This window comes from Rutilus rutilus, assembly GCF_951802725.1.
Source record: "Rutilus rutilus genome assembly, chromosome: 9".
In the NCBI taxonomy this organism is placed as follows: Eukaryota; Metazoa; Chordata; class Actinopteri; order Cypriniformes; family Leuciscidae; genus Rutilus; species Rutilus rutilus.
Genome location: NC_140223.1, coordinates 1491621 through 1514941, shown reverse-complemented (window position 1 = coordinate 1514941; position 23321 = coordinate 1491621). Strand labels below are relative to the sequence as shown.

The 23321-nt window shown below is 37.6% G+C and overlaps 1 protein-coding gene across 1 annotated transcript in view; it reads right to left on the bottom strand.

Moving 5' to 3' along the window:
• The window catches only part of pde2a (phosphodiesterase 2A), a 185969-nt gene extending 166665 nt beyond the window's left edge, over nucleotides 1-19304 (bottom strand). Inside the window, exon 1 of the mRNA XM_084420110.1 lies at nucleotides 19210-19304. Within this exon, the coding sequence (XP_084276236.1) occupies nucleotides 19210-19283 (74 nt within the window). The 5' untranslated portion in view covers nucleotides 19284-19304. The remainder of the gene's footprint in view (nucleotides 1-19209) is intronic.
• Between the last annotated feature and the right edge of the window lie 4017 nt (nucleotides 19305-23321).

The window sequence follows — 23321 nt, the reverse complement described above, 5'->3', positions numbered from 1 at the left end:
TCTCTCTCTCTCTCTCTCTCTCACACACACACACACCCTTAGGTGTTGTGTACAGAAAGGTCACCTTCCTTTATCTGACATTTACACTCCTCTCTCTCTCTCTCTCTCTCTCTCTCTCACACACACACACACTCACACACTATTATATAAACATCAACACATTCATTTTAATGAAGAAATCCTGATTCAGTGCAGGAAAGTATATTATGACTGTATGACTCCTGTGTGTGTGTGTGTGTGTGTGTGTGTGTGTGTGTGTGTGTGTGTGTGTGTGTGTGTGTGTGTGTGTGTGTGTGTGTGTGTGTGTGTGTGTGTGTGTGTGTGTGTAATCGCTATGGGACACTGGAGTAAAGGTCACTCAATTAAACATTCCCAGAACATCATCCACTACTCAATTTCATTTCTTCATCCACTCTTTCTTTCTAAGTCTCTCTCTCCCTCTCTCTCTCTCTCTCTCTCTCTCTCTCTCTCTCTCTCCTTCTCCTGAGGTCTTTCATTGTTTTTCCGCTCACATCTCTGTCAGTGTGGCTTCATAAAATCATCTGAGCACATGGGGCGTGTGTGTGTGTGTGTGTGTGTGTGTGTGTGTGTGTGTTCACAGAAGAGCAGCTTTACTGCTGATGTCAGTTTTACACGCGCATTAAAACACAATCATGAGCAGCGCTCTTCTTTAATCCCTATTAAGTGCACTTTACCAGCTACACTTTGACTCTTAATCTCCAGTAAACTCCCTGCGGATGCGTGTATTTATGAGTTCAGCAGTTATTTATTCATCTGAACCCATGTCGAGTGTTCATGTACTGAATCAAACGATGCTTTTACAGAGAAGAAGATGAGGACGATGATGACGAGAGTCAGTCAGGAGTGACAGGAAACAAACAGATGAACTCTAGAGAATAGCAAACATCCAACAAACCTCATTTTAAGACTAGCGTCTGCCATTTCTGCTCCACTAGCAGCACAAAACTGAATCCCAATAACAATGACATGTTTCCTGAACACCCTAGCAACCCCACGGCAACGTACTTAACAACAAACAACACTCAGAACACCCTAGCAACCCCACGGCAACGTGCTTAACAACAAACAACACTCTAGCAACCCCACGGCAACGTACTTAACAACAAACAACACTCAGAACACCCTAGCAACCCCACGGCAACGTACTTAACAACAAACAACACTCTAGCAACCCCACGGCAATGTGCTTATCAACAAACAACACTCAGAACACCCTAGCAACTCCACGGCAACATACTTAACAATAAACAACACTCAGTACACCTTAGCAACCCCACGGCAACGTACTTAACAACAAACAACACTCTAGCAACCCCACGGCAATGTGCTTAGCAACAAACAACACTCAGAACACCCTAGCAACTCCACGGCAACATACTTAACAATAAACAACACTCAGTACACCTTAGCAACCCCACGGCAACGTACTTAACAACAAACAACACTCTAGCAACCCCACGGCAACACACTTAACAATAAACAACACTCAGTACACCTTAGCAACCCCACGGCAACGTACTTAACAACAAACAACACTCAGAACACCCTAGCAACCCCACGGCAACATATTTAACAATAAACAACACTCAGTACACCTCAGCAACCCCACAGCAACATACTAAACCCTCTGGGGTCGGCAAACACGCCGGCATGTTTTGCTCGATTTTTTTCACATAGCAGCAAAATAGACTTAAAATACTCCGTCATTTATGGTCATACAGACTTAAGAAATATGAAAAAATTATATAGCGCATGCTATTCAAATGCAAATGATCTGAGGTGATCCATGCAAACCTGTGAACGCCCACATCAGCTCGATAAAACACATCAAGTTTAATCAGACTCATGTACTTTCGGTCGTCTCGCGACGCTGTGAGGAATAATACTATCATAATAATAATCCTGGAAAATTTACCTCAGAAGTGCTGGTTTAGTTTCATTTCGAGGAGCAACGGATCCAGCTAAGGATTGTGAATAGTAAGTTCTTTATTCTTAAGTGCTTTGTTCTAATCGCGATAGTGTCTGCAAACCGCAAAAGGACTGTTTAAATATGAATCGCGTGTCTGTGTGTGAATGCATGGGCGTCGGAACCATTGTATATGGGTGGGACCGGACCCACCCACTTTTTAAGACCAATGATATTATACCCACTCACTTTTACCGTCTCTAATTCAGCGCATTTGTCTGTTCGCTTTTCAGAGCGCCGTCAGTCAAATCCATTCCACTTGAGGAATTAAAATTATTATTTTTTAAGTAAAATTAATAAATTAAACTCTATTTCCGCTGAATCGCTACATTATATTTCTCAACGAGCCACAACTGACGAAAGTAACCGCCCGTTGTACCCTTCCAGTCAAATATTGCGTCGCAAACATCAATAACAGCTTTAAGTTGTAATTGCTGGCAAATTACCATGGTATTAGGGGGATAATGGATAGCCATGGATAGCTGTGCATTTAATGCACGACGTGGAGGCAAAGAACCGCCCGACGTTAAGTGGAGTTTAGTTTACTTGTTTAATTAAAAGGCACCAGAATAAAGTTACATGAAATGGTATTTACTCCAGTAACATTTTTCTGGGGGAGGACCCACCCACTTTTTTTTCTTCCGACGCCCATGTGTGAATGAATGAACGGCACAGATGTTTACTACAGCTGTAGTAAACAACAGCGCGCATCTGTACCGTTCATTCACACTTGCACTTACATTAGTAAACATGTTATTTTTACATGAACACGTCTACTAGTTTAGCTTTTACCAAACTATATTGCTATTCTGAGATGAGTAAAAATTGACTGAAAAGTGTTGAAATAAAATGTCTTTGTATAAGCAACGTATTAAACTGCAGATTAACATTTATATGCTAATATATCATAAAAAAAAAACGATATGTTACAGACAAAATATGAATGTTTAGATAAGATTTCGTTGATTAGTTTTGGATAGATTTCTAAAGTTTTTACTGTAAAAAGACTACTGTCACATCAGATAAGCTTTTGTTCGCCAATTTCTGCTCATATGTTAAATATATAGTATGTGATGTTTTGTCAAAAAATAAAGTAGGTATATTGAATTATCAACTAAGATGTTATTATAGTGTTTGTTCCAATATTCAAACTAATGAATCCTTAACTTTGAAATATGTATGATAAAATGTATACTTTTTTACAAAGAAAGATTACACTTGAAATATTGTTGAAATTGTAATTATTGTTGTAATTGTAACCTTTTTAATAAAATAGCAAAACATATTTACAAGATAGATGTAAGCAAAATCTTAAATGGTCAATATAAGTCTTCTTCTAAATATATCTTTTGTCCTTGCATTGTGGCTCAGTCAGTGTCACGCCTGAATGAATGGCTCATTATGCAAGTAATTACGCATAATGGGTGGGACATTGTATTCTCAGGTGTAAACTACTCCCCCTTTACGCCCCCCTCGCATATTGGCTTTCCAAGCAAAACCTGTCTTACACAATTTAAATCAATGTATTGTTTTATGTGAACGATAAAGCAAGACTATTTTCACATAATTTTGAAGCCAGAACTCGAAGCGACAACATCCATTAGTCAAAAGTCTTGTGGACACATATTTAGTATGTTTTTTGTGGTCTTATTTCAGCAACTTTCATTTTAATTTTTTTCAATAACCATGCATAAACATTATTCTCTTAAAAATACAAACATGTACATACATGTTGCTCACATATTATGGTAGCCCTGTTTGTGCTATATAGAGTGAATTTACACCTTTGCCATTATCATGTTTATAAATAACTGAAAAAAGCACAAATGTCAGGGCATGTCAGAACATCTCAAGGGCCCCAAAAACACCTTAGACCCCAGAGGGTTAAGGGGCAATCCAGACAAGTAATCCAATAAACAGGCAATGGGTCAAAACACAGGTAGACAGTCCAAACAAACAAAACAAAACAAAAACAAGACAGGCAGGGGTCAGAGGCAAGAGAGTTATCCAAGGAACAGGCAAGAAATCTGAAAACCAAGAAACAAGAAAACCAGGAAAACTCAGAGTTGCAGTGTGACACTATACAAAACTTCGCAATGATTGAATGAATGAACAAGAAATAAATTGGCTGAAACTAACAAGGTGATGAGATGCAGGTGAATGAGATACAGGTGAATACAATCAGTGATGATGAGTCTGGGCAGTGAGTTATGGGAAATGTAGTCTGAGTGAACAAGATAGTCTGGTGTGGAGTGCCCTCTGGTGGCTCTCATGGGCACTCCAGCAGATGACCGTTACAATATATGTATATATATATATATATATATATATATATATGTATATATATATATATATATATATATATATATATGGGTAGTTGACGTGACGTGGCTTTTTCACCGTCACAGAAGATAAAAAATAATTTATTTCACATTTTCATAATTTAGAATACTGTAAATGGTTAAACATTTTCTTGTTTTACATGAATTTGTTGTTTTAATACCCAAGTTATTTTTTATTTTTTTACAACTTTGAGCTAAATCTCAAAATCGTCCTATGGTGTGACGGTAGACAAAATGATTTCATAAATATTAACTTTTATAAATAAAGAAAATAATGTTTAAACATCTTAATGAACACTCCTGGCATAACTGTGCAAGTGTCTATTTCACTAAGTGGCCATCACTTTTCCTATACATACATTTCTAAAAGTGTAGGAATTTCATAAAGTTTGTCACAGAAATTTTTTTTATGCAATAACCTGATATTAAGTTGGGCAATATCATGGACAACTACATTTAGTTGAAAGACCCCATTCAAGGTCATGTGACTGAAGACCCCTATGAAGCCCATGAGCAGTGCACATGGTAAGTATTTCTCTCAGAATTGTTCAAATATTTAACTATGTTTTCAGACCACTGAAGTTAAGTTTTTTTTCCTTTGGTGTGACACCCCTAAATTTCATTTTTTTATTCAAAGTTGTATTTTTAACAGCAGGACTATGTGATATTATGCAAATGTATCATGCCAATTGCTAATGACAGTTCAGCTAGTATTAGCATGGTTATTAACTGCCACAAAACCTCAAATGTCCTTTGGTGTGACACTTTGACCTGTCACACCATAGGACACAGATGTCACAAAATAGGACAAGACCTCCTTAAAAAGCTATTAAAACAAATAGATAAAGTTTGTTAACATACTTTTCATTCTTTTTTGGACCAGTTTTGATGATTTTAAAATCAATAATGACTTACATTTTAATGTTTATTGCCGTTTTTTGGAGACTACATTATTGATGGATCTATAAGTTACTTATGGTGTGCTATGTTTTGCACAGTTTATATTGTTGAAAAATAAATCCTTTCATCCTTTCAAGAAACTTTCATTTTTAGTTTTTTCAATAACCATGCATAAACATTATTCTCTCAAAAATACAAACATGTACATACATGTTGCTCACATATTATGGTAGCCCTGTTTGTGCTAAATAGAGTGTAATTACACCTTTGCCATTAATATGTTTATAAGCAACTGAAAAAAGCACAAATGTAAGAGCATGTCAGAACATCTCAAGGACCCCAAAAACACCTTAGACCCCAGAGGGTTAACAACAAACAACACTCTGAACCCCTTAGCAACCACACAGCAATGTGCTTATGTAACCACTCCACCTGGATCCTACTCGCCCCACTCTGTGCGGGCCTCGAACCCGGGTCTCCGGCGTGAGAGTCAGGCGCTCTAACAAGGAGGCTAAAGACTGCAGCGTCTGTCACTAGAGCGCCTATTGAGATCAGAGGAGTGAGGTTTACTCGCACAGCGACTACTAGCACTTAACAACAAAAAACACTCAGAACACCTTAGCCATGACACGGCAACGTGCTTAACAACAAAAAACACTCAGAACACCTTAGCAACCCCATGGCAACGTGCTTAACAACAAACATCATAAGACCCAAACTACACATGAAGTCCATAAGAACACGTCTCTTTTGCATGTATTCATTATTAAACAGAGAGAGACAGATAAGACTGAAGCATCTCATCAAATATTAACGTCTGAAATATGCATGTGAGAGAGAGAGTGTGTGTCTGAGTGTATATGTGAGAGAGAGAGTGTGTGTCTGAGTGTATATGTGAGAGAGTGTGTGTCTGAGTGTATGTGTGAGAGAGAGAGTGTGTGTCTGAGTGTATATGTGAGAGAGAGAGAGTGTGTGTCTGAGTGTATGTGTGAGAGAGAGTGTGTATGTGTGTGTGTGTGTGTGTGTGTGTGTGTGTGTGTGTGTGTGTGTTATTCTAAATAATTTTATCAAAGAATTACAGCGATATCAATGATCATTTGTGTTTCTCCTTCACAAAAACGTGTCATGGTAAATACCATTTCAGCAAAACTCATGTGGATTGGAGCACCACTGTCATCAATAAGAACAAATATTGTGAAATAATTGCACATTAAAGGAGGCATTATTCATTTATTGTGATTTATGACAGTAACAGTAACTAATAAAGAAACTCTGATTACCATGGTACATTTTCTACGGGTTGTTTCCTCCAGGTAAAGGAGGACGACACACAAGCTTAACACTCACATCACACACTAAAGGTTAAGGCATCCACGACCTTTGACCTGTCCTGTTCATGACCTCCAGAAACACACACCTGAGCTCAGAGAGAGTTTGATCAGCTCAGCACCACATTTATGCGTTTTTGACCAAATACAGAAGTGTAATACAGTCTTGGTGAGCATAAGCACATTTTTAAATGTTATATATATTTATGAGTCAAAAAAAGAAATGTTTACACACAGAAATCACTTCACAGATGACCTGAATATTCCTGTAATCAAACACACAGTTTATCATGGATTTCTGGAGGATCAGAGGGAGAAAAGAGGAATAGGATTCGCTTCTCATCGACTCTTTCAGGGTCAATTTACTGCTGAGAGAGAGTGTGTGTGTGTGTGTGTGTGTGTGTGTGTTTGTGGGCATTAGCATTCAGTGTAGCGTTTCAGAGTTCCTATAGAACGAAATTCACATATGCAAATACTCAGAAGCAATTTTTCTTTTTGTCCAAACCTTTCACTCAGTGCATCTCTCTCTCTTTCTCTCTCTCTCTCTCTCTCTCTCTCTCTCTCTCTCTCTCTCTCTCCCCCCCCTCTCTCTCTCTCTCTCTTTCCCTCTCTCTCTCTCTCTCTCTCTCTCTCTCTCTCCCCCTCTCTCCCCCTCTCTCTCCCCCTCTCTCTCTCTCTCCCTCTCTCTCACACACACACACACACACACACTCAGACGTGCTTTAGAAATGCGCAACCCTTAAAGCGATGTATTTTTTCTCTGTCTAACTGAAAAGACTGTGTGAAAATATCGCACACCCGCAGGACAAACGTAAAACTTTAAAGTTCTCTTGACATCTACTGTGAGGCTCTCTGGCTGTTAGGATGAATATGTTAGTCTTAAGGTTATCTGTATGAAATTCACGTTTAGAAGATAAATGCAATCACAGTTTCCAGTCTGATCACTCTGCACTTCAGCTTCTCCTCTTCTGTAATATAATACTGAAGAGTTTTCTGACTGTCAAACTGTACAGAAACACTGAGCATGAAAGAGATTATTTGTTATTATGAGCATAAAGACAAAAGTTTTTTATTAGAATTCTGAAATTCATAAATGCTGAATGTCTAAAACTTGCTGTTTTAATGAAGTCACTTAATGCGGTGAAAAATGTGAAAGTTACACCTATGGTAAAGCACTATGAGTCTGTGTTCGATGTCTTGTGAATTTTTGTTTTTTAAATTCCGTCTTTGATTTACCAACTTTGGTGCCTTGGTGTAATTATAACTTCTTCTTTTTTTTTTAAATCAATTAAAAATGTTTTCTGTCCAATCAAATGATCTCTAGGATCTGAACACAATAAAAGCTGTTGAATCTGCGACTGAAACCGGTCACTCGTTCACACTTTTACTACATGGTGAACATATGACAGTGGATGTGCCAAATCTTTCTTCAGTTCTTTCTTTCTTCACAAAACCGAGGTCATTATATAAAGATGAAGTATTAAAGGTGAATGCATATCTGCACTCCACTAGAAACTAAACATGATGTCACCAATCTTGGTGTTGTCTTCTTTCACTTCTTTCTTTTATTGTATTTTTGGATGTTTTTTGCCTTGCCTATAGCGGATAGACCCGATTCAGAGAGATTAAACACGCATGAAGTCTGGATGTACATCAGCGTTACGTGAATCTTCAGCGTATAGATTATATGAGCGAAACATAACCAATGGACTTCTACACAGAATACTGTATTTTAAAGTGTGAGAGAGGAGATCGGCATTGCAAGTGGTTAGAAATCCTCTACATAATAAACCACTGACGAGTAGAAGAGAGAAAGTACACGGCTTTAACTGAACATCATTTGTTTTACTAGATATGATCAGTGTTGTGCTGTACAAACAGTTTATATTAAATATAAAGGAGGAATCTCTTGGACTTCATTTTTAATACAACTGCGACTGCACACACACAACACAAGCTGTGTGTGAAACTATTAGACGGCAGTGAAGCGACACACAGCCTGAGGGGAAAACAGATTCTGACACACACACACACACAGAGAGACAGAAACACACACACACACACACACATTCTGCATGCAAAAGGTGGATTTGTTTTGGCAGAATGACGACACTCCCACAGGCTGTAAAACAGGTGTGTGTGTATGTGTGTGTGTGTGGTCGCTAATACAAAACAGGCATTGAATCAAAACACCACATGACAGTCATACACACACACACACACACACACACACACAAAGAGAATATTGTTTAATCTTTAAATTCCACCAAATCCAAGTCTGTCTGTCACGTCTTCTGCTCTATTTAAAGATACATATATATTACATATATACATACATAATACTGTATATTATGGCATCTACTCTGCAATAAGGAAAAATCGATGGATTTTCAATTTCAAGAATAAGAATATGTATAATATGAAAATATAGAAATAATGAATTACTTACAAAGTTTCAATGTTCTGCATGTTGACAGATCTACAGTTGTGGAAACAGACATAAGAACACACACACACTCTCTCTCTCTCACACACACACACACACACACACACACGGGTGTTTTGGGACTTGAATATGAAGTCAGTCACCTGTATGAAAGACCCATTAGTTGCTCGGCAACTGCTGAGAGTCAATCATAAAAGCCCTCTTTCTGGACCAACTAATGCAGCAACACTCTGTGTGTGTGTGGGTGTGTGTGTGTGTGTGTGTGTGTGTCTGTCTGTGTCTCATCATGACTGGTCACCGATTGGCTAATAACTAAATAAGTGATGATGTCATTATAGTATGAGTAGATGACATCATATGACAAACACAGTAATATGAAGGGTTACGTACGGTCATTATCACAAAACAAACCCCATTTATTACACAACTAATATTAGTCAATGAATGCACATGGAATATTGATGAAAACATGAAATTAGCACAGCTGCAGGATGATCAATGCATGAGTCACTCGACGGCCACATAACGACACGACTGACCAATCATAATCAAGAATACAGAGAGATCTGGGAAAGAAACAGCACATTTGTGACCCTGAAAACCAGTCACAAGGGTACATTTTTGGAAATTGAGATGTATACAAGCTGAATAAATAATCTTTCCACTGATGTGTGGTCTGTTAGGATAGGACAATATTTGGTCAAGATATAACTGTTGAACATCTGGAATCTGAGGGTGCAAAAAAATCGAAACACTGAGAAAATCTCCTTTAAAGTTGTGCATTTATGTTGGCGATTGTGCTGCATTCACTCACAGAAACAAATGTTTTATATATTTACGGTAGGAAATTGACTAAATCTCTTCATGGAACATGATCTTTACTTAATATCCAAATGATTTTTGGCATAAAAGAAAAATTGATCATTTTGACCCATTGAAATTATTGTTGGCTATTGCCACAAATATATCCGTGCGACTCGAGACTGGTGACGTGATCCAGGGTCACATTTCATCAAGCAAACGTTTCAAACAGCACAGGAAGGGGAACATCCCATATCATCACCTGTGTGTCCGACTCTATTCTCATATTCAGTCTGACACGTTACGTTCGTCTCAGTGATGCAGTGTTTCTGAATGATGTGATCTGAGTTCCTCATGTCCACTCTCTGCAGCCTTTAACACAACACAAGCCTTTAAATGGCATTCAGGACATGACTTACAGTAGCTTATCCATTTCATATTGCCCAACAGGCCCTCAGCTCTATAGAAAGCTCACCTTCTATCACTCTTTTGTTGAGTTAAATGAAGTGGTGTTTCTGAGAGGAATGTGTTTTCTCTGCTTTAAGTTTATGAATTGTTGAAAAATGCAAATTATGCATTTTCGAATTAAATATGCATGAATTTGCATTCATTTCCACAACATTATAGGATAAAGTCAGGTTACATTTTTTTGTTTGATTTTGTTGATATATTAGAGTTAAAGGTTTTTACTGAGGGGATTTTAGATTTCTCTTTTTATCACTCCATATATCCGAAAATACTGTCAACAGACCCAAAAAAACACATTTTTAACATGTTTTTAGGAATAAAATGTTATAAAAATAAAACAAACGATGTTATGAACAAACCCTTCGGTAAAATCCTTCAGAATATAGATATGAATAAAGCTGTAAGTTTTGGTGTATATAAGTGCTGCTGAAGTGGAGGACAAAACTCATTTTGAGAAAATGGATATTCAAGATATGTATTGAAATTGAAATCAACAGACACAAATATACAAAGTGCAATAAAAGACTCAAATGTTTATTTTGGATTTTTTTTTCTTCTTTCCACTAGTCTGACACAACATATTATGAATATCCAAATACCTCAAATCTTAAAATTGACCAGTACATGAAAAACAAAGATTTGCCTGTAGTGTCTAGCCTTAAATCAAGCATTAGAGGAGCTGATGGTCCGAAAGAAAGAAAGAAAGAAAGAAAGAAAGAAAGAAAGAAAGAAAGAAAGAAAGAAAGAAAGAAAGAAAGAAAGAAAGAAAGAAAGAAAGAAAGAAATGAGTAAGTAAAACACATACTATAGAATCCATCTTTGATTTGAAGAAGGTAAATAATTAAAGAAATACACAAGTACAGAGACTACAGACAGAGGCAATAAAACAACATCTAACATCTTAATTCAGCCTCAGGGAACAATATATCATCTTCATTCTGTAATAATCGCATGTCAGTGTCAACTGCATGTGTAAACTCTGCCTGATGATTAATGACTGAAATTAGCCAATTAAGAGACAATCATTAATGCAAACGTTCTTCAACAAGATGCATCACAGCTCCACACCAGGTGTGCGTGTGTGTGTGTGTGTGTGTGTGTGTGTGTGTGTGTGTGTGTGTGTGTGTGTGTGTGTATGTGTCTGACACCGTTACCAAGGCAACCTTCGAGAACATCCCCAAATGTCCTCGAATGCAAGTTTCTTCAGACTGACCTCACGTCTCGAGACAATAATGGCCCCAAACTAAAGCTAACAATTTGGTTATTAAAAATAATGTGCTTCTATTATTTTAAATTTTAAACAAAGACCTTAATACACACAGGAAAATGGTTAAATTAAAACTTTTTTGTGATTTTTTTTTTACTTTGCCAAAACTAAAAATGAAAATAAAGTGTATTTAATAATCACTTCATTATTCAAATGTATTTAATAATCAACACTCAAATAAAAACAAAAAAGTTGTGCACAAACATTTAAAAGCACATTAGGCTGTTTTTATAATCAACTTTTTATTTATATAATTATGCTTTACTCCCATTCGTTGTTGAAATATAAACATTAAAATGGTGGCTGTAATAAAAAATAGTTTTCATGACGGATTTATTCAAACATACATTGATTAAGCTGAATATTGCTACTTTTAATTGAGTTTTCTTACAGCATCTATTCTTCAGGTCCATTTCTAACATTAGTCAAGGTTTTTGCACCCCAACATTTTTTTTTTCCCACCCTCCCTCTTTTAATTCTACTGTACCTTCCATATGTAAATGAGTCTGTGCTGATCTTTCTGCATGTGAAATGAGTAACAATGCCTCTGCTAAGTTTGTGAATAGTGAATAGGTGTTGATATGTAAATGTGGGCGTTCATAAGCGTCAGTGTCTGGCTCAGACGTGTGTTGTTCTGTTCTCTACAATGGTACGATTCACGAGCGATGTGCGATGACCCGAGAGTGAAACGCTGGAAAAACGGGAACACTTTCTCTTTTTCTCAGCTCTAATAACCTTATCTGGTCGCCACGGCAACATTATAATGGACAGACGACATCATCATCATCATACTGATGCTGTCCGTCACGCTTACGGGAATATTCTGGGTTCAATATCAGTTCAGCATCGGCCATAATGTCCATCATCACAGAAAATAATATCACAAGCAACAGTTTTAGACTGAAGCGGCACAGACACAAGCTGATCGTTTCTGCTGTTCAAGCCTCCTGTAAACGGACACACACACACTGAACGTGTGTAGGTATATCCAAATAACTCGATAGCGCTATGTGGCTTACACAGAAAAAAAATACTAATTGCTGAGTATCTTAGTCTTGTTTTCCAATAAAAGGATTAAAAAAAAACTTAAATCAAGATACATTTTCTTGAGAACCAAAATGACTGAAGACATTAAGAAAAAAAAAAAAAAAAAAAATCTAATTGTGCTTAAACCAAGAACAACATATCAGCCTGTGGAGTCAGAGAAATAAACTTCATTCAAAGGGAACACAAGAATCATTTTCTGACTCCACTGGCAGATATTAACCCTCGTTTTAAGCACAAACTCACTTCATTTTAAAACAGATTTCAAGTCATTTTGCTTCTCAAGTAAATTTGAGAAACACAAAACATGATTTAAGAATGTTTAGATATTTGCAATGAAAAACAAGACAAAAATACTAAGAAAGAATATCTTTTTTATTTTTTTCTGTGTAGTGCAAATATCAGATCATGCAGGCACGGGTTAATTAAATAAATGCATGTGCTAAAAAAATTACGTTTTTCCCAAATTGTTTAGCAGTAAAAGGAAGGTTCGCAAAGTCTCCAGAGTAACAAGTCATTGATAGTCAACCTAAATTATTAAATGTAAGAATTACTCCCCATCAAAATTCTAGAATGATTCATTATTTTCAAATATACTGCAGCTATTCAAGTCGTCTGAAGAAAATTCTTGTGTATTTTCATATCGCATATGAAACTATATATTGCAGTTTCGATTGCTCATAACTTATCTCGTTTCATCTGAAACTGTCAAAAAATTCATATTTTTTTCATACACTCATATTGTAGAAAAACACTGATAAATCTGTGTATTGGGGATGAAAGAGTTGAAGCGGCTGTCTAGAGTGGGACGCCCTCTCACACACTGTTCAAACACAGACACACACACACACACACACACACACTTAGTGTGAAGGGGCTCTTTATCAAGTGGAAAGCTGTGGAAATGAGTGTGTGTGGGAGGAACAGAGAGAGATATTTTGTTCATCCATACTTTTACAACTTTTCCTCTATCATTTTTCATCATGCTCCAGCTAAACCTATTACAGTATATATATATATATATATATATATATATATATATATATATATATATATATATATATATATATTAAGGGCAATAAATAATGGATTATTTTCTTTCAGCTGAGACTCTTCAGATGCGCACTAATTGCCAAGATGATTTTAATGCCAACTAAACATGTTCAGCACAAGTCTATCATATACGCTTCATAAAATGATCATGAGAACATTATAATTGTGTGTTTGGGACATGACTTTTAATGGTGAGACTTTTGTTTTTGTAATCAGGCTCTCAAAAACTATATAAAATATTATATTTCGGTTATCAGCTTTCAAGATTTATCGTATTCGGTATCGGCCCAAATTTTCATATTGGTACATCCCTAATATAAATATATATACAGTATATATGTATGTCCAGAGAGAGAAGAGTTGGAATCTAGTTGAAATCTAGACAAAGAAGCACAAATTTAAGAGAGCTTCATTTGTGTCACATATTTTTATCACTGTTACTATAAAATAATGCAATCACGAATCATGTTCACCAGTTCTGTCAGTCCCGCTGTACATTTACTGTCATATTCATGTTTTGCAGATCTAAGGCTTCTTCATAATGTCAATAAAGATACTAGAGTCCGAATGTTTTATCTTCAGAGAGAGTAAATATAGCTTGAACCTTTGCATTTCAAGTCAACTGTTCATTTTACTTCTGTAACGTCACATATTTCTGTATGCAAATATCACTTATCTCATTATAATATCATGCATACAGTAAAATAAGCTAATGTATCACTTATATTATGCTATGTATGTTGCTTGCTAGGCTATTACAGATAGGTCAACAATATTCATTGTTTTGTCCAACTAGATTACATTTACCTTAATTTGTAATAATTTAAATATATACATTCATGTAAAATAGCAAAATTTTATGTAAAAAGAAAAAGAAAAAGAAAAAAGATCTACATTTCTAAATTTTATTCATGGTGATAACATGACAAACGTGCTCTGGTTTAGCGGACAATTGCTGTCTTCTACTGGAAAACAAACACTTTTAAAGGGATAGTTCGCCCAAAAATGATATTTAGCCCATGATTTACTCACCCTCAAGCCGTTCGAGATGTATATGTCAATCTTTTTTCAGACGAACACATTTTCAGTTATTTTAGAAAATGTCTTAGATCTTTCAGTGGTTATAGTGTGAAGCTATGGGGTCCAGCTCGTTGAAGTCCGCAAATGTGCATGCATCCTTCACAAAAGTAATCCATCCGGCTCCAGGGGGATGAACGAAGGCCTTCTAAGAGTAATCCGTGCGGTTTTGTTGTAAAAATATACATATTTAAAACTTTATAAACGAAAATAACTGGCTTCCGGTCGCGGTCGACGCGCGTTCACGGAGATGGATGCTGGCATATGACGTAGGACGTAGCGTAGGAAGCGTCGTGACGTAGAACGAACGTAGAGTTTTGTTTTGCTCTGCTCTCTGGCTGCGCTGTCACGTTCGCTCTACGCCACGACGCTTCCATCTCCATGAACGCGCGCCGACCGCCACCGGAAGCCAGTTATTTTCGTTTATAAAGTTTTAAATATGTATATTTTTACGACAAAACCCGCACGGATTACCCTCGGAAGGCCTTCGTTTATCCCCCTGGAGCCGGATGGATTACTTTTGTGAAGGATGCATGCACATTTTCGGTCTTGAAGCAGCTGGACCCCATTGCTTCACACTATAACCACTGAAAGATCTAAGACATTTTCTAAAATAACTGAAAATATGTTCGTCTGAAAAAAGATTGACATATACATCTCGAACGGCTTGAGGGTGAGTAAATCATGGGTTTAATATCATTTTTGGGCGAACTATCCCTTTAAAATGAAAATAACATGCATGTGAACTATAGCCACTAGATGGCAGCAGAGGATTACTCAATGCTTTTTCATTTAGATTTATGTTTAGACATTATAAAATCATTATTATAACAACAAAAACGACTCTTTGTGAAAGTTTAGCATTTGTTGTACTAAAGTATCTTTTTTTGTGCAATTGTCACAATATTACCGTCAAATCTGAACATGCTGTTGTGTGTGTGTGTGTGTGTGTGTGTGTGTGTGTGTGTGTGTGTGTGTGTGTGTGTGTGTGTGTGTGTGTGTGTTCATTTGTTCTCCATCATAGATGTGTTAAAGTCTCACTCCTTCGTTTCTGTGTGTGTTCTTCATTGTACACAGCTTCCTTCCTTGAGTGAAAGTACAGACACTTCTGGTCAAATATTACTCTTAAATATTACAATTAAAAGTTGTAAAAAAGATTTTTACTTAAGTAAAAGTACAGAAGTACTAATTTTTAAAAGTACTTGAGTATCAAAAGTAAAAAGTGAATGTCATTGCGTTGTTACAGTACCTTATGCCTCTGAAGTAACCTAGTGAATACACTGACCAGTTTGTAGTATCTATGGAATTAAGTTTTAGGTTACAAAACCTGACAAAAAAAGACAGCCATAATCATCTTCATTTTTTTAACACTCCTACCACCCCCACAAAAGAACTACACATCTGTGTGTATCCAATCATGCGCATTTGAATCAAGTGGTCTGTAAATACAGACTGACCAGGAAAAAGCCCAGCTACACAACCATATCTGTACAACTGCACAGCAGCAACACTGCTTTAACAAACAACACAACAGAAACACTTAAAACCTTCAAACTGTTACAGTAGTTGTGACAACGATACTGTCTCTCACAGGTCACTAGTAGAGACAAATCGTAGGCTACTAATCCCCGGACTTCACGACACGTAACCCTAAGAGTGATCACTGATAGGCTGTCTGCCACCCGCAAAAAAACAATCATGTTTTAGGCCGTGTCCACTAAAGCGTTTAGCTAGCTGAAAACGCTAGGCGCTGTCAGAGAATGTCTAATAAGGGGAGAACTTCCACTCTCAGTAAACTTCCGGCGTCTGAACTGGTTGCAGTTCCACTCTGGCTCCATATGAGGGCGCTCACAGGACGAGTGCAGAATGAATGGAGGTCTATGGCGCTATACCCCTCAAAATACACTTTTTTAGAGTCACTTATTTGCTTTAAAAAGTCTTTTCAAATGTCAATGACGTCATACACATCGTACGACCAGAGATACTGCTTTACGACAATCCTTCAGTCACTTTTTTTTCTCTCGAGGCATCGACAACACAGCTGACACAGGTAAACACACACAGCTGACACAGGTAAACACACACAGCTGACACAGGTGAATACACGTGCTAGAAGAGTTCTTGTTTTGTTGTTTTAAAAGACCATCAAGCGGTATCTCTGGTCGTAATCAGTCCTTCACTGACCAATCGGCGTTCATTAGCAGAATGCTAGCGTGTTATGGGCAACAACAACTCAACCTGTAAGAAATCGAAAGGACATAAGTACTCGTACTTTCGACCTATAACCCATGTTGAACTTGCAAAACCTACACTCAAATCTGAGATTTCTCAACGGCAATCGGGTAAAAGAGACTAATTTAGCCGTCTAGCTCCATAGACTCCCATTCATTCTGCACTCATGGGCGATCGCCCCCAGTGGAACTCAGGACTTAACAGGGAGTGTCCAGGCTCTCCGTAGACGGGCTCTGGCGTTCTGCTAAACGCCTAGCTGTGGGCGCTTGAGAGCGTTTTGGCAGCGTTGCGTTTTTTTTTCAGTTGAGACATGCTTGTTATGATACGGAATATCCGCGAGTGTTACTAATATCTCATTTCACACATATTTTGTTTCTGTGTTGATTCTATATTAAAATACAATGTAACGTATTTTGTTCCGTTATTATGCTTGTTGTTGTGATCTGTTAATGTTGTACAAGCAGAATGTGGCGGTTGGGCAGTGTGGTATTAGTCCCGCCCCTCCTCCACTGTGATTGGACGGTTGGGTAAAAAGTGACAGTGATGAGCGCTGCGTTTTACCCAAAGTTGAACATTCTTCAACTCTCGGCGACCGCTCATGGCGTTTTAAAAACATGGCGTTCCCATTGAAAACAATAGGAAAAATACGCCAGCCGTGTGAATAAACGCTTTGGTGGACACGCAGCCTAAGAGGCGAAAGAAATCATGCCCTGACTAACAACTACTTTCTACTCAAGGACCTTGACAGAAATGTAGTGGAGTAAAAAGTACGATATTTGTCTTTCAAATGTAGTGAAGTTAAAGTAAAAAGTTTCCAGAATAAATAATACTAAAGTAAAGTACAGATAATCAGAAAGTGCACTTAAGCACAGTACTCAAGATAATGTACTTCGTTACTGTCCACCTCTGCATGTAAGAGAGAGCAACTTGTGTAGTCTCACACATTCATCTCAGTGTGTGATTCCAGGGATTTTTTTTTTTTGATGTGTGTGTGTGTGGGGGGGGGGGGGGGGTTAATGAGGTTGATTTGATCCATTAGAGTTATTACGATTGGTTCACTGATGAATAATTCACAATAAGACCAGGAGCATGACTTAGGAAAGTAAAGAGAGTTAATGTTCAGTTCATGTTGATCTGACATGATACAAACCAAATAAAAGAGAGAAAAGCAAAGGGAGCGAGACGGAGGTATAGTTTCAGAAACGTGAGCATCTTCGACTAAAATAGACTCGGAGAGACAGATGATTCATTCTCTGCTGATACGCCTTTCCTTTGGGATTCTGCTGATAATAAAGTTTAGAACTGAACACACCTGCCACAATACAACACACACACACTCTCTCTCACACAGTCACACACACACACACACACTCTCTCTCTCTCTCTCACACACACACACACAGGTTTGTTCGACACTATTAGAGCTGGTCTCATACACTTCCAGTGTTTTTCTATCAGGTTAATGATCATTCATATCTCATAATCCGACTCTAACTCGACCCTCAGATCATTACATTTACAGATCAGCATCTGGACCATTTATGAATATTTCCCACATCAGACATCTGTCATGTTTCACTACATTAGGACATTTGACCTGCACAAGACCACTCAATAAACTACATTAAAGTATAATTGAATTGCACTCAGATTTGCCAAAAGATAATATGAACTCAAACATTATCGAGCTGCTATTCACATCCATTTTACAGGCGAATCTCACAGAATCTCTCAAGAACATGTCCAGCCCATGTTTCATATTCTCTCATAAACTTATGCTTTCAGATTTTTTAAAAGAATCACCGGAGAAGAGCTGAAAGAGTTGAAAGAGCAACCAAATGAGACATAGAAACATCATGAATAATCTCTGTTCATACTAAACTACCATGGTATTACTGTGGTAAATTGGACACTGAACGTCCTCAGAACTTCTGACAAGAGCGTTTTAGTAACGAAATGTGAAAATTAGCCAAACGTTTTCAGAGCAAGTGTTCGTTATGAATTAGTGTTCTCTGAAGTAACTTTGAAAACCATGGTACTCTTCAATGGTTAATTCTGGAAGTACCATAGTAGTACCATGGTACTTCGTGCACGGAGTCCAAAGTGAACAAGTGTGTGAATCTGCTACTGTCCGGGATGTGATCGTTTCTCACGAGGATCTGAGGCTGAAGACGCGCGGCGCGACGCGACGCGAACGAAACGCATCATCTGTGATCAGCTCGAGTTCTGGTACTCACAGTTCTGATACTGGTTCTGGTACTCACAGTTCTGTGTTCTGGTACTGGCTCTGGTACTGATGGTTACGGCACAGCAGCGAGTGTCCGCACGCCTGACCCATCGCGCATCGCGCCGGTACCGGGAGACACTGGTGATGATGAAGATGAAGAGGAGGAGGAGGAAGATTTCCCGCGAAGAAGATGATGCTGATGCTGATGAGCGGAGAGAGGAAGACAGATAAGCGCGCGCGCGCGTGTGTGTGTGTGTGTGAGAGATTCCCTCTCTCTCTCTCTCTCTCTGACTGAAGTGGGTTGGGCGCGTTCTGTAATAGATCTGCGCGCGCGCGCGTGAGTGAGAGACAGAGAGAGTGTGTGTGTGAGTGTGTGATCGATCTGAAAGGCGTTTCCTTTCTGCATCCCTTTCATTATATGAACAAACATCAGCAGAAGCTCTAAAGTCTCTAAACTAATAGGCCTACATGATCTCCGTCATTTGGAAAAGCCCATTTCCACTATATGAAATCATGCTTCGGTGAATCTGAGTACATGAAAAGTCATAATTGTGACATACTTAGTAAGAATGTGACATAGCCTACTAGTCAGGACATAAATTGACAAAAGTTGAAAATATGACAGAGTCGAAATTATGACATTTTGACAAACGTCGTTAGTATGATCTAAAAAGTCATAATTTCGACTTTGGCATTGCGACTTTTAATGTCATAATTATGATTATCAAAGCATTTTCTTATATGGAGGAAATGTAAGTCATTATGTGACATATGACATAAATTGACAAAAGTCATGACAAAAGTTGTAAATATGAGATAAAGTCGAAATTAATGGCATGCCTTGTCATAATTATGAAATAACAAGAAATTATGACGTCATATTTATTAGATGAAAAGTAAAAATTATTATTTAAATGTGGTATGGTCTAGAATGTCATAATTATGACAGAAAGTCATAATTTCGACTTTAATTTTACAATTAAATTTAGATTTAATTTAATTTAGTCTTAATTATGACTTAGCACTTCGACTTTTAATGTCATATTTATGATTAACAAGCATGATTTTCTTCTTGTGTGGAGGAAATGGGCTTCAGTGTTCATCAGACCAGATCTGAGAGGGACATTACTGTAAAACTGATGGTGATGATGATGATGATGATGATGATGATGATGGGTTTCATCTACACTACACACCAGTCAAAAGTTTGGAAGATTTACATTTATGGATTTTGGTGGCCAGTTTTGTCCAAAGTGAATCAAATGTTATTAATGGTGCACATTTGATCAGTGTATGCATGAATCTACTGTATGTTTATGATTATGGTTTATGTTTAGCTGTGGATGATGTCATGAAGGTCATGCTCTGATGGAGTTTTCTATAGTTCGTGGTTATAATTAAAGGGATAGTTCACACAAAAATGACATCATTTCCTCATCTTCAGAGAAAAACATGTCGAGGAGTTTATGGAGAACATATCTGAGGAAAACACACACACACACACACACACACACACACACACACACACACACACACACACACACACACACACACACACAACATGAAAACACACAGTATTTCAAGTCTTCTAGGGTCAGATATGACGGTTTAGCACAAAAACACACAATCTTCTTCACCTCCAGCTTTGGTTTATGATTTCTGAGCATCTGTCCATATTCATTTTACCTAGAAAGAAACTTTATGTGTTTATTCTTCACCATGACTGAAATGTTGAAAAAAATCAAATATGAATCTGATTCAGAAAGTAAAATCATGAGGCGTTTAATGTCGTCTATACAACATTCAAATATCTTCATTAATAATCAGTGATGACTGGAACACACACACACACACACACACACACACACACACACACACACACACACACACACACACACACACACACACACACACACACACACACACACACACACACACACACTCACTCTATCTCTCTCTCTTACACACACACACACACACACACACACACACACACACACACACTCACTCTATCTCTCTCTCTTACACACACACACACACACACACAAAATCACAATCACATGACAGTCGTCAAACACAACTGCACAAACACAGATACACACACTCGCGCTCACACAGCTTGTTTGTTCTGCAGCAGAGCATCATGGGAGCTGGAGCCGAGGGAAACGGCCAGAACACATTTACTGACTGTTGTTATTGTTCACTAAAACTAAAACCATTCAAATCATTTTCGGATATTGAAATAAAACTGAAATCAAATATAACACTGTACAATAAGCTCTAATCTGTTAGCAAAATTAACTAACAATGAGCAATACATTTTACAGCATTACTTAATATTTGTTAATGTTAGTTAATAAAAACGTTCATGTTAGTTCACAGTGCTTTATTAATGATGTATTAGTAAATGCGGAGATTAACATTAAATAAGATTAAAAAATGTTGTTCATTGTTAGGTCATTTTAACTAATATCAATAACTAAAGTTATCAAATGAAACCTTACTGTAAAGAGTTACTAATAGATATATAAGATGGACAAACTTAAACTTAAATATTTCAGTGAATCACCAAAGCAACATTTAAAATTTTTGTTTAAGTTGAAATAGTAAATTTCTTAAAACTAAAACAAAAATAATAGAAACATTAAAAAAACGACAAAAGCACATAACAAAAAAACTCAAATTAAACTGAAAAATTAAATTTAAATATAACAATAAACAAATATTCAAATTATTAATAAATTCTATAACAGTATACAAATAATTCTAAAATAACACAGAAAAGGACGTACATCATCACTAGATTTATATATAATCACTATATGGACCACAAGTAGTAAAAAGCTAAAGTAGTAAAATGGCTAAAACTGAAAAAGTAATTATATATATATATTGAGCGTCAGCGTCAGTTCTGGCAGGCCAGGTAGTCAAGATGCTGCTAATGCTATAGCTTCAACACTGTCCCGTCAGCTGATCTGCTCCAGCTGAGCTGCATTAGCTCGTTAACTCCCCTCGCTGCTCAATGGCCAAGCTCAAACAAGGCGCCCTATTTAAAGCACATTCAGTTTGCTCATACATGCTTGCTGCTCGCTTCTGCTGCCCGCCACCTCCCCAGCTCCTCCTTATGCATAATGTGGCATTTGCTTTATGTCATGTTGCCTGCTCTGTTCACAGGGGGATATTTTAGCTCTCACAGTCCTAAACTGTGTGAGCGTTCCCTAATGCTGCTGCTGCTGTCCTCTGACTCTCTGCTATTTCATGGTGCTCATGAAAGGTCAGAGGACTCCCTGAACAGAGCCATACCGCCAAATTCAATTCAGGAACATCAACCTGTTTGCAATCTATTCAATAAAAATTCTTAATTATTTTTATTGTCTGTGTGTTCTTGACTTAATGGACCTGACAGAAATATATATATATATATATACAGTGAGGAAAATAAGTATTTGAACACCCTGCTATTTAGCAAGTTCTCCCACTTAGAAATCATGGAGGGGTCTGAAATTGTCATCGTAGGTGCATGTCCACTGTGAGAGACATAATCTAAAAAAAACAATCCAGAAATCACAATGTATGATTTTTTAACTATTTATTTGTATGATACAGCTGCAAATAAGTATTTGAACACCTGAGAAAATCAATGTTAATATTTGGTACAGTAGCCTTTGTTTGCAATTACAGAGGTCAAACGTTTCCTGTAGTTTTTCACCAGGTTTGCACACACTGCAGGAGGGATTTTGGCCCACTCCTCCACACAGATCTTCTCTAGATCAGTCAGGTTTCTGTCGCTGAGAAACACGGAGTTTGAGCTCCCTCCAAAGATTCTCTATTGGGTTTAGGTCTGGAGACTGGCTAGGCCACGCCAGAACCTTGATATGCTTCTTACAGAGCCACTCCTTGGTTATCCTGGCTGTGTGCTTCGGGTCATTGTCATGTTGGAAGACCCAGCCTCGACCCATCTTCAATGCTCTAACTGAGGGAAGGAGGTTGTTCCCCAAAATCTCGCAATACATGGCCCCGGTCATCCTCTCCTTAATACAGTGCAGTCGCCCTGTCCCATGTGCAGAAAAACACCCCCAAAGCATGATGCTACGACCCCCATGCTTCACAGTAGGGATGGTGTTCTTGGGATGGTACTCATCATTCTTC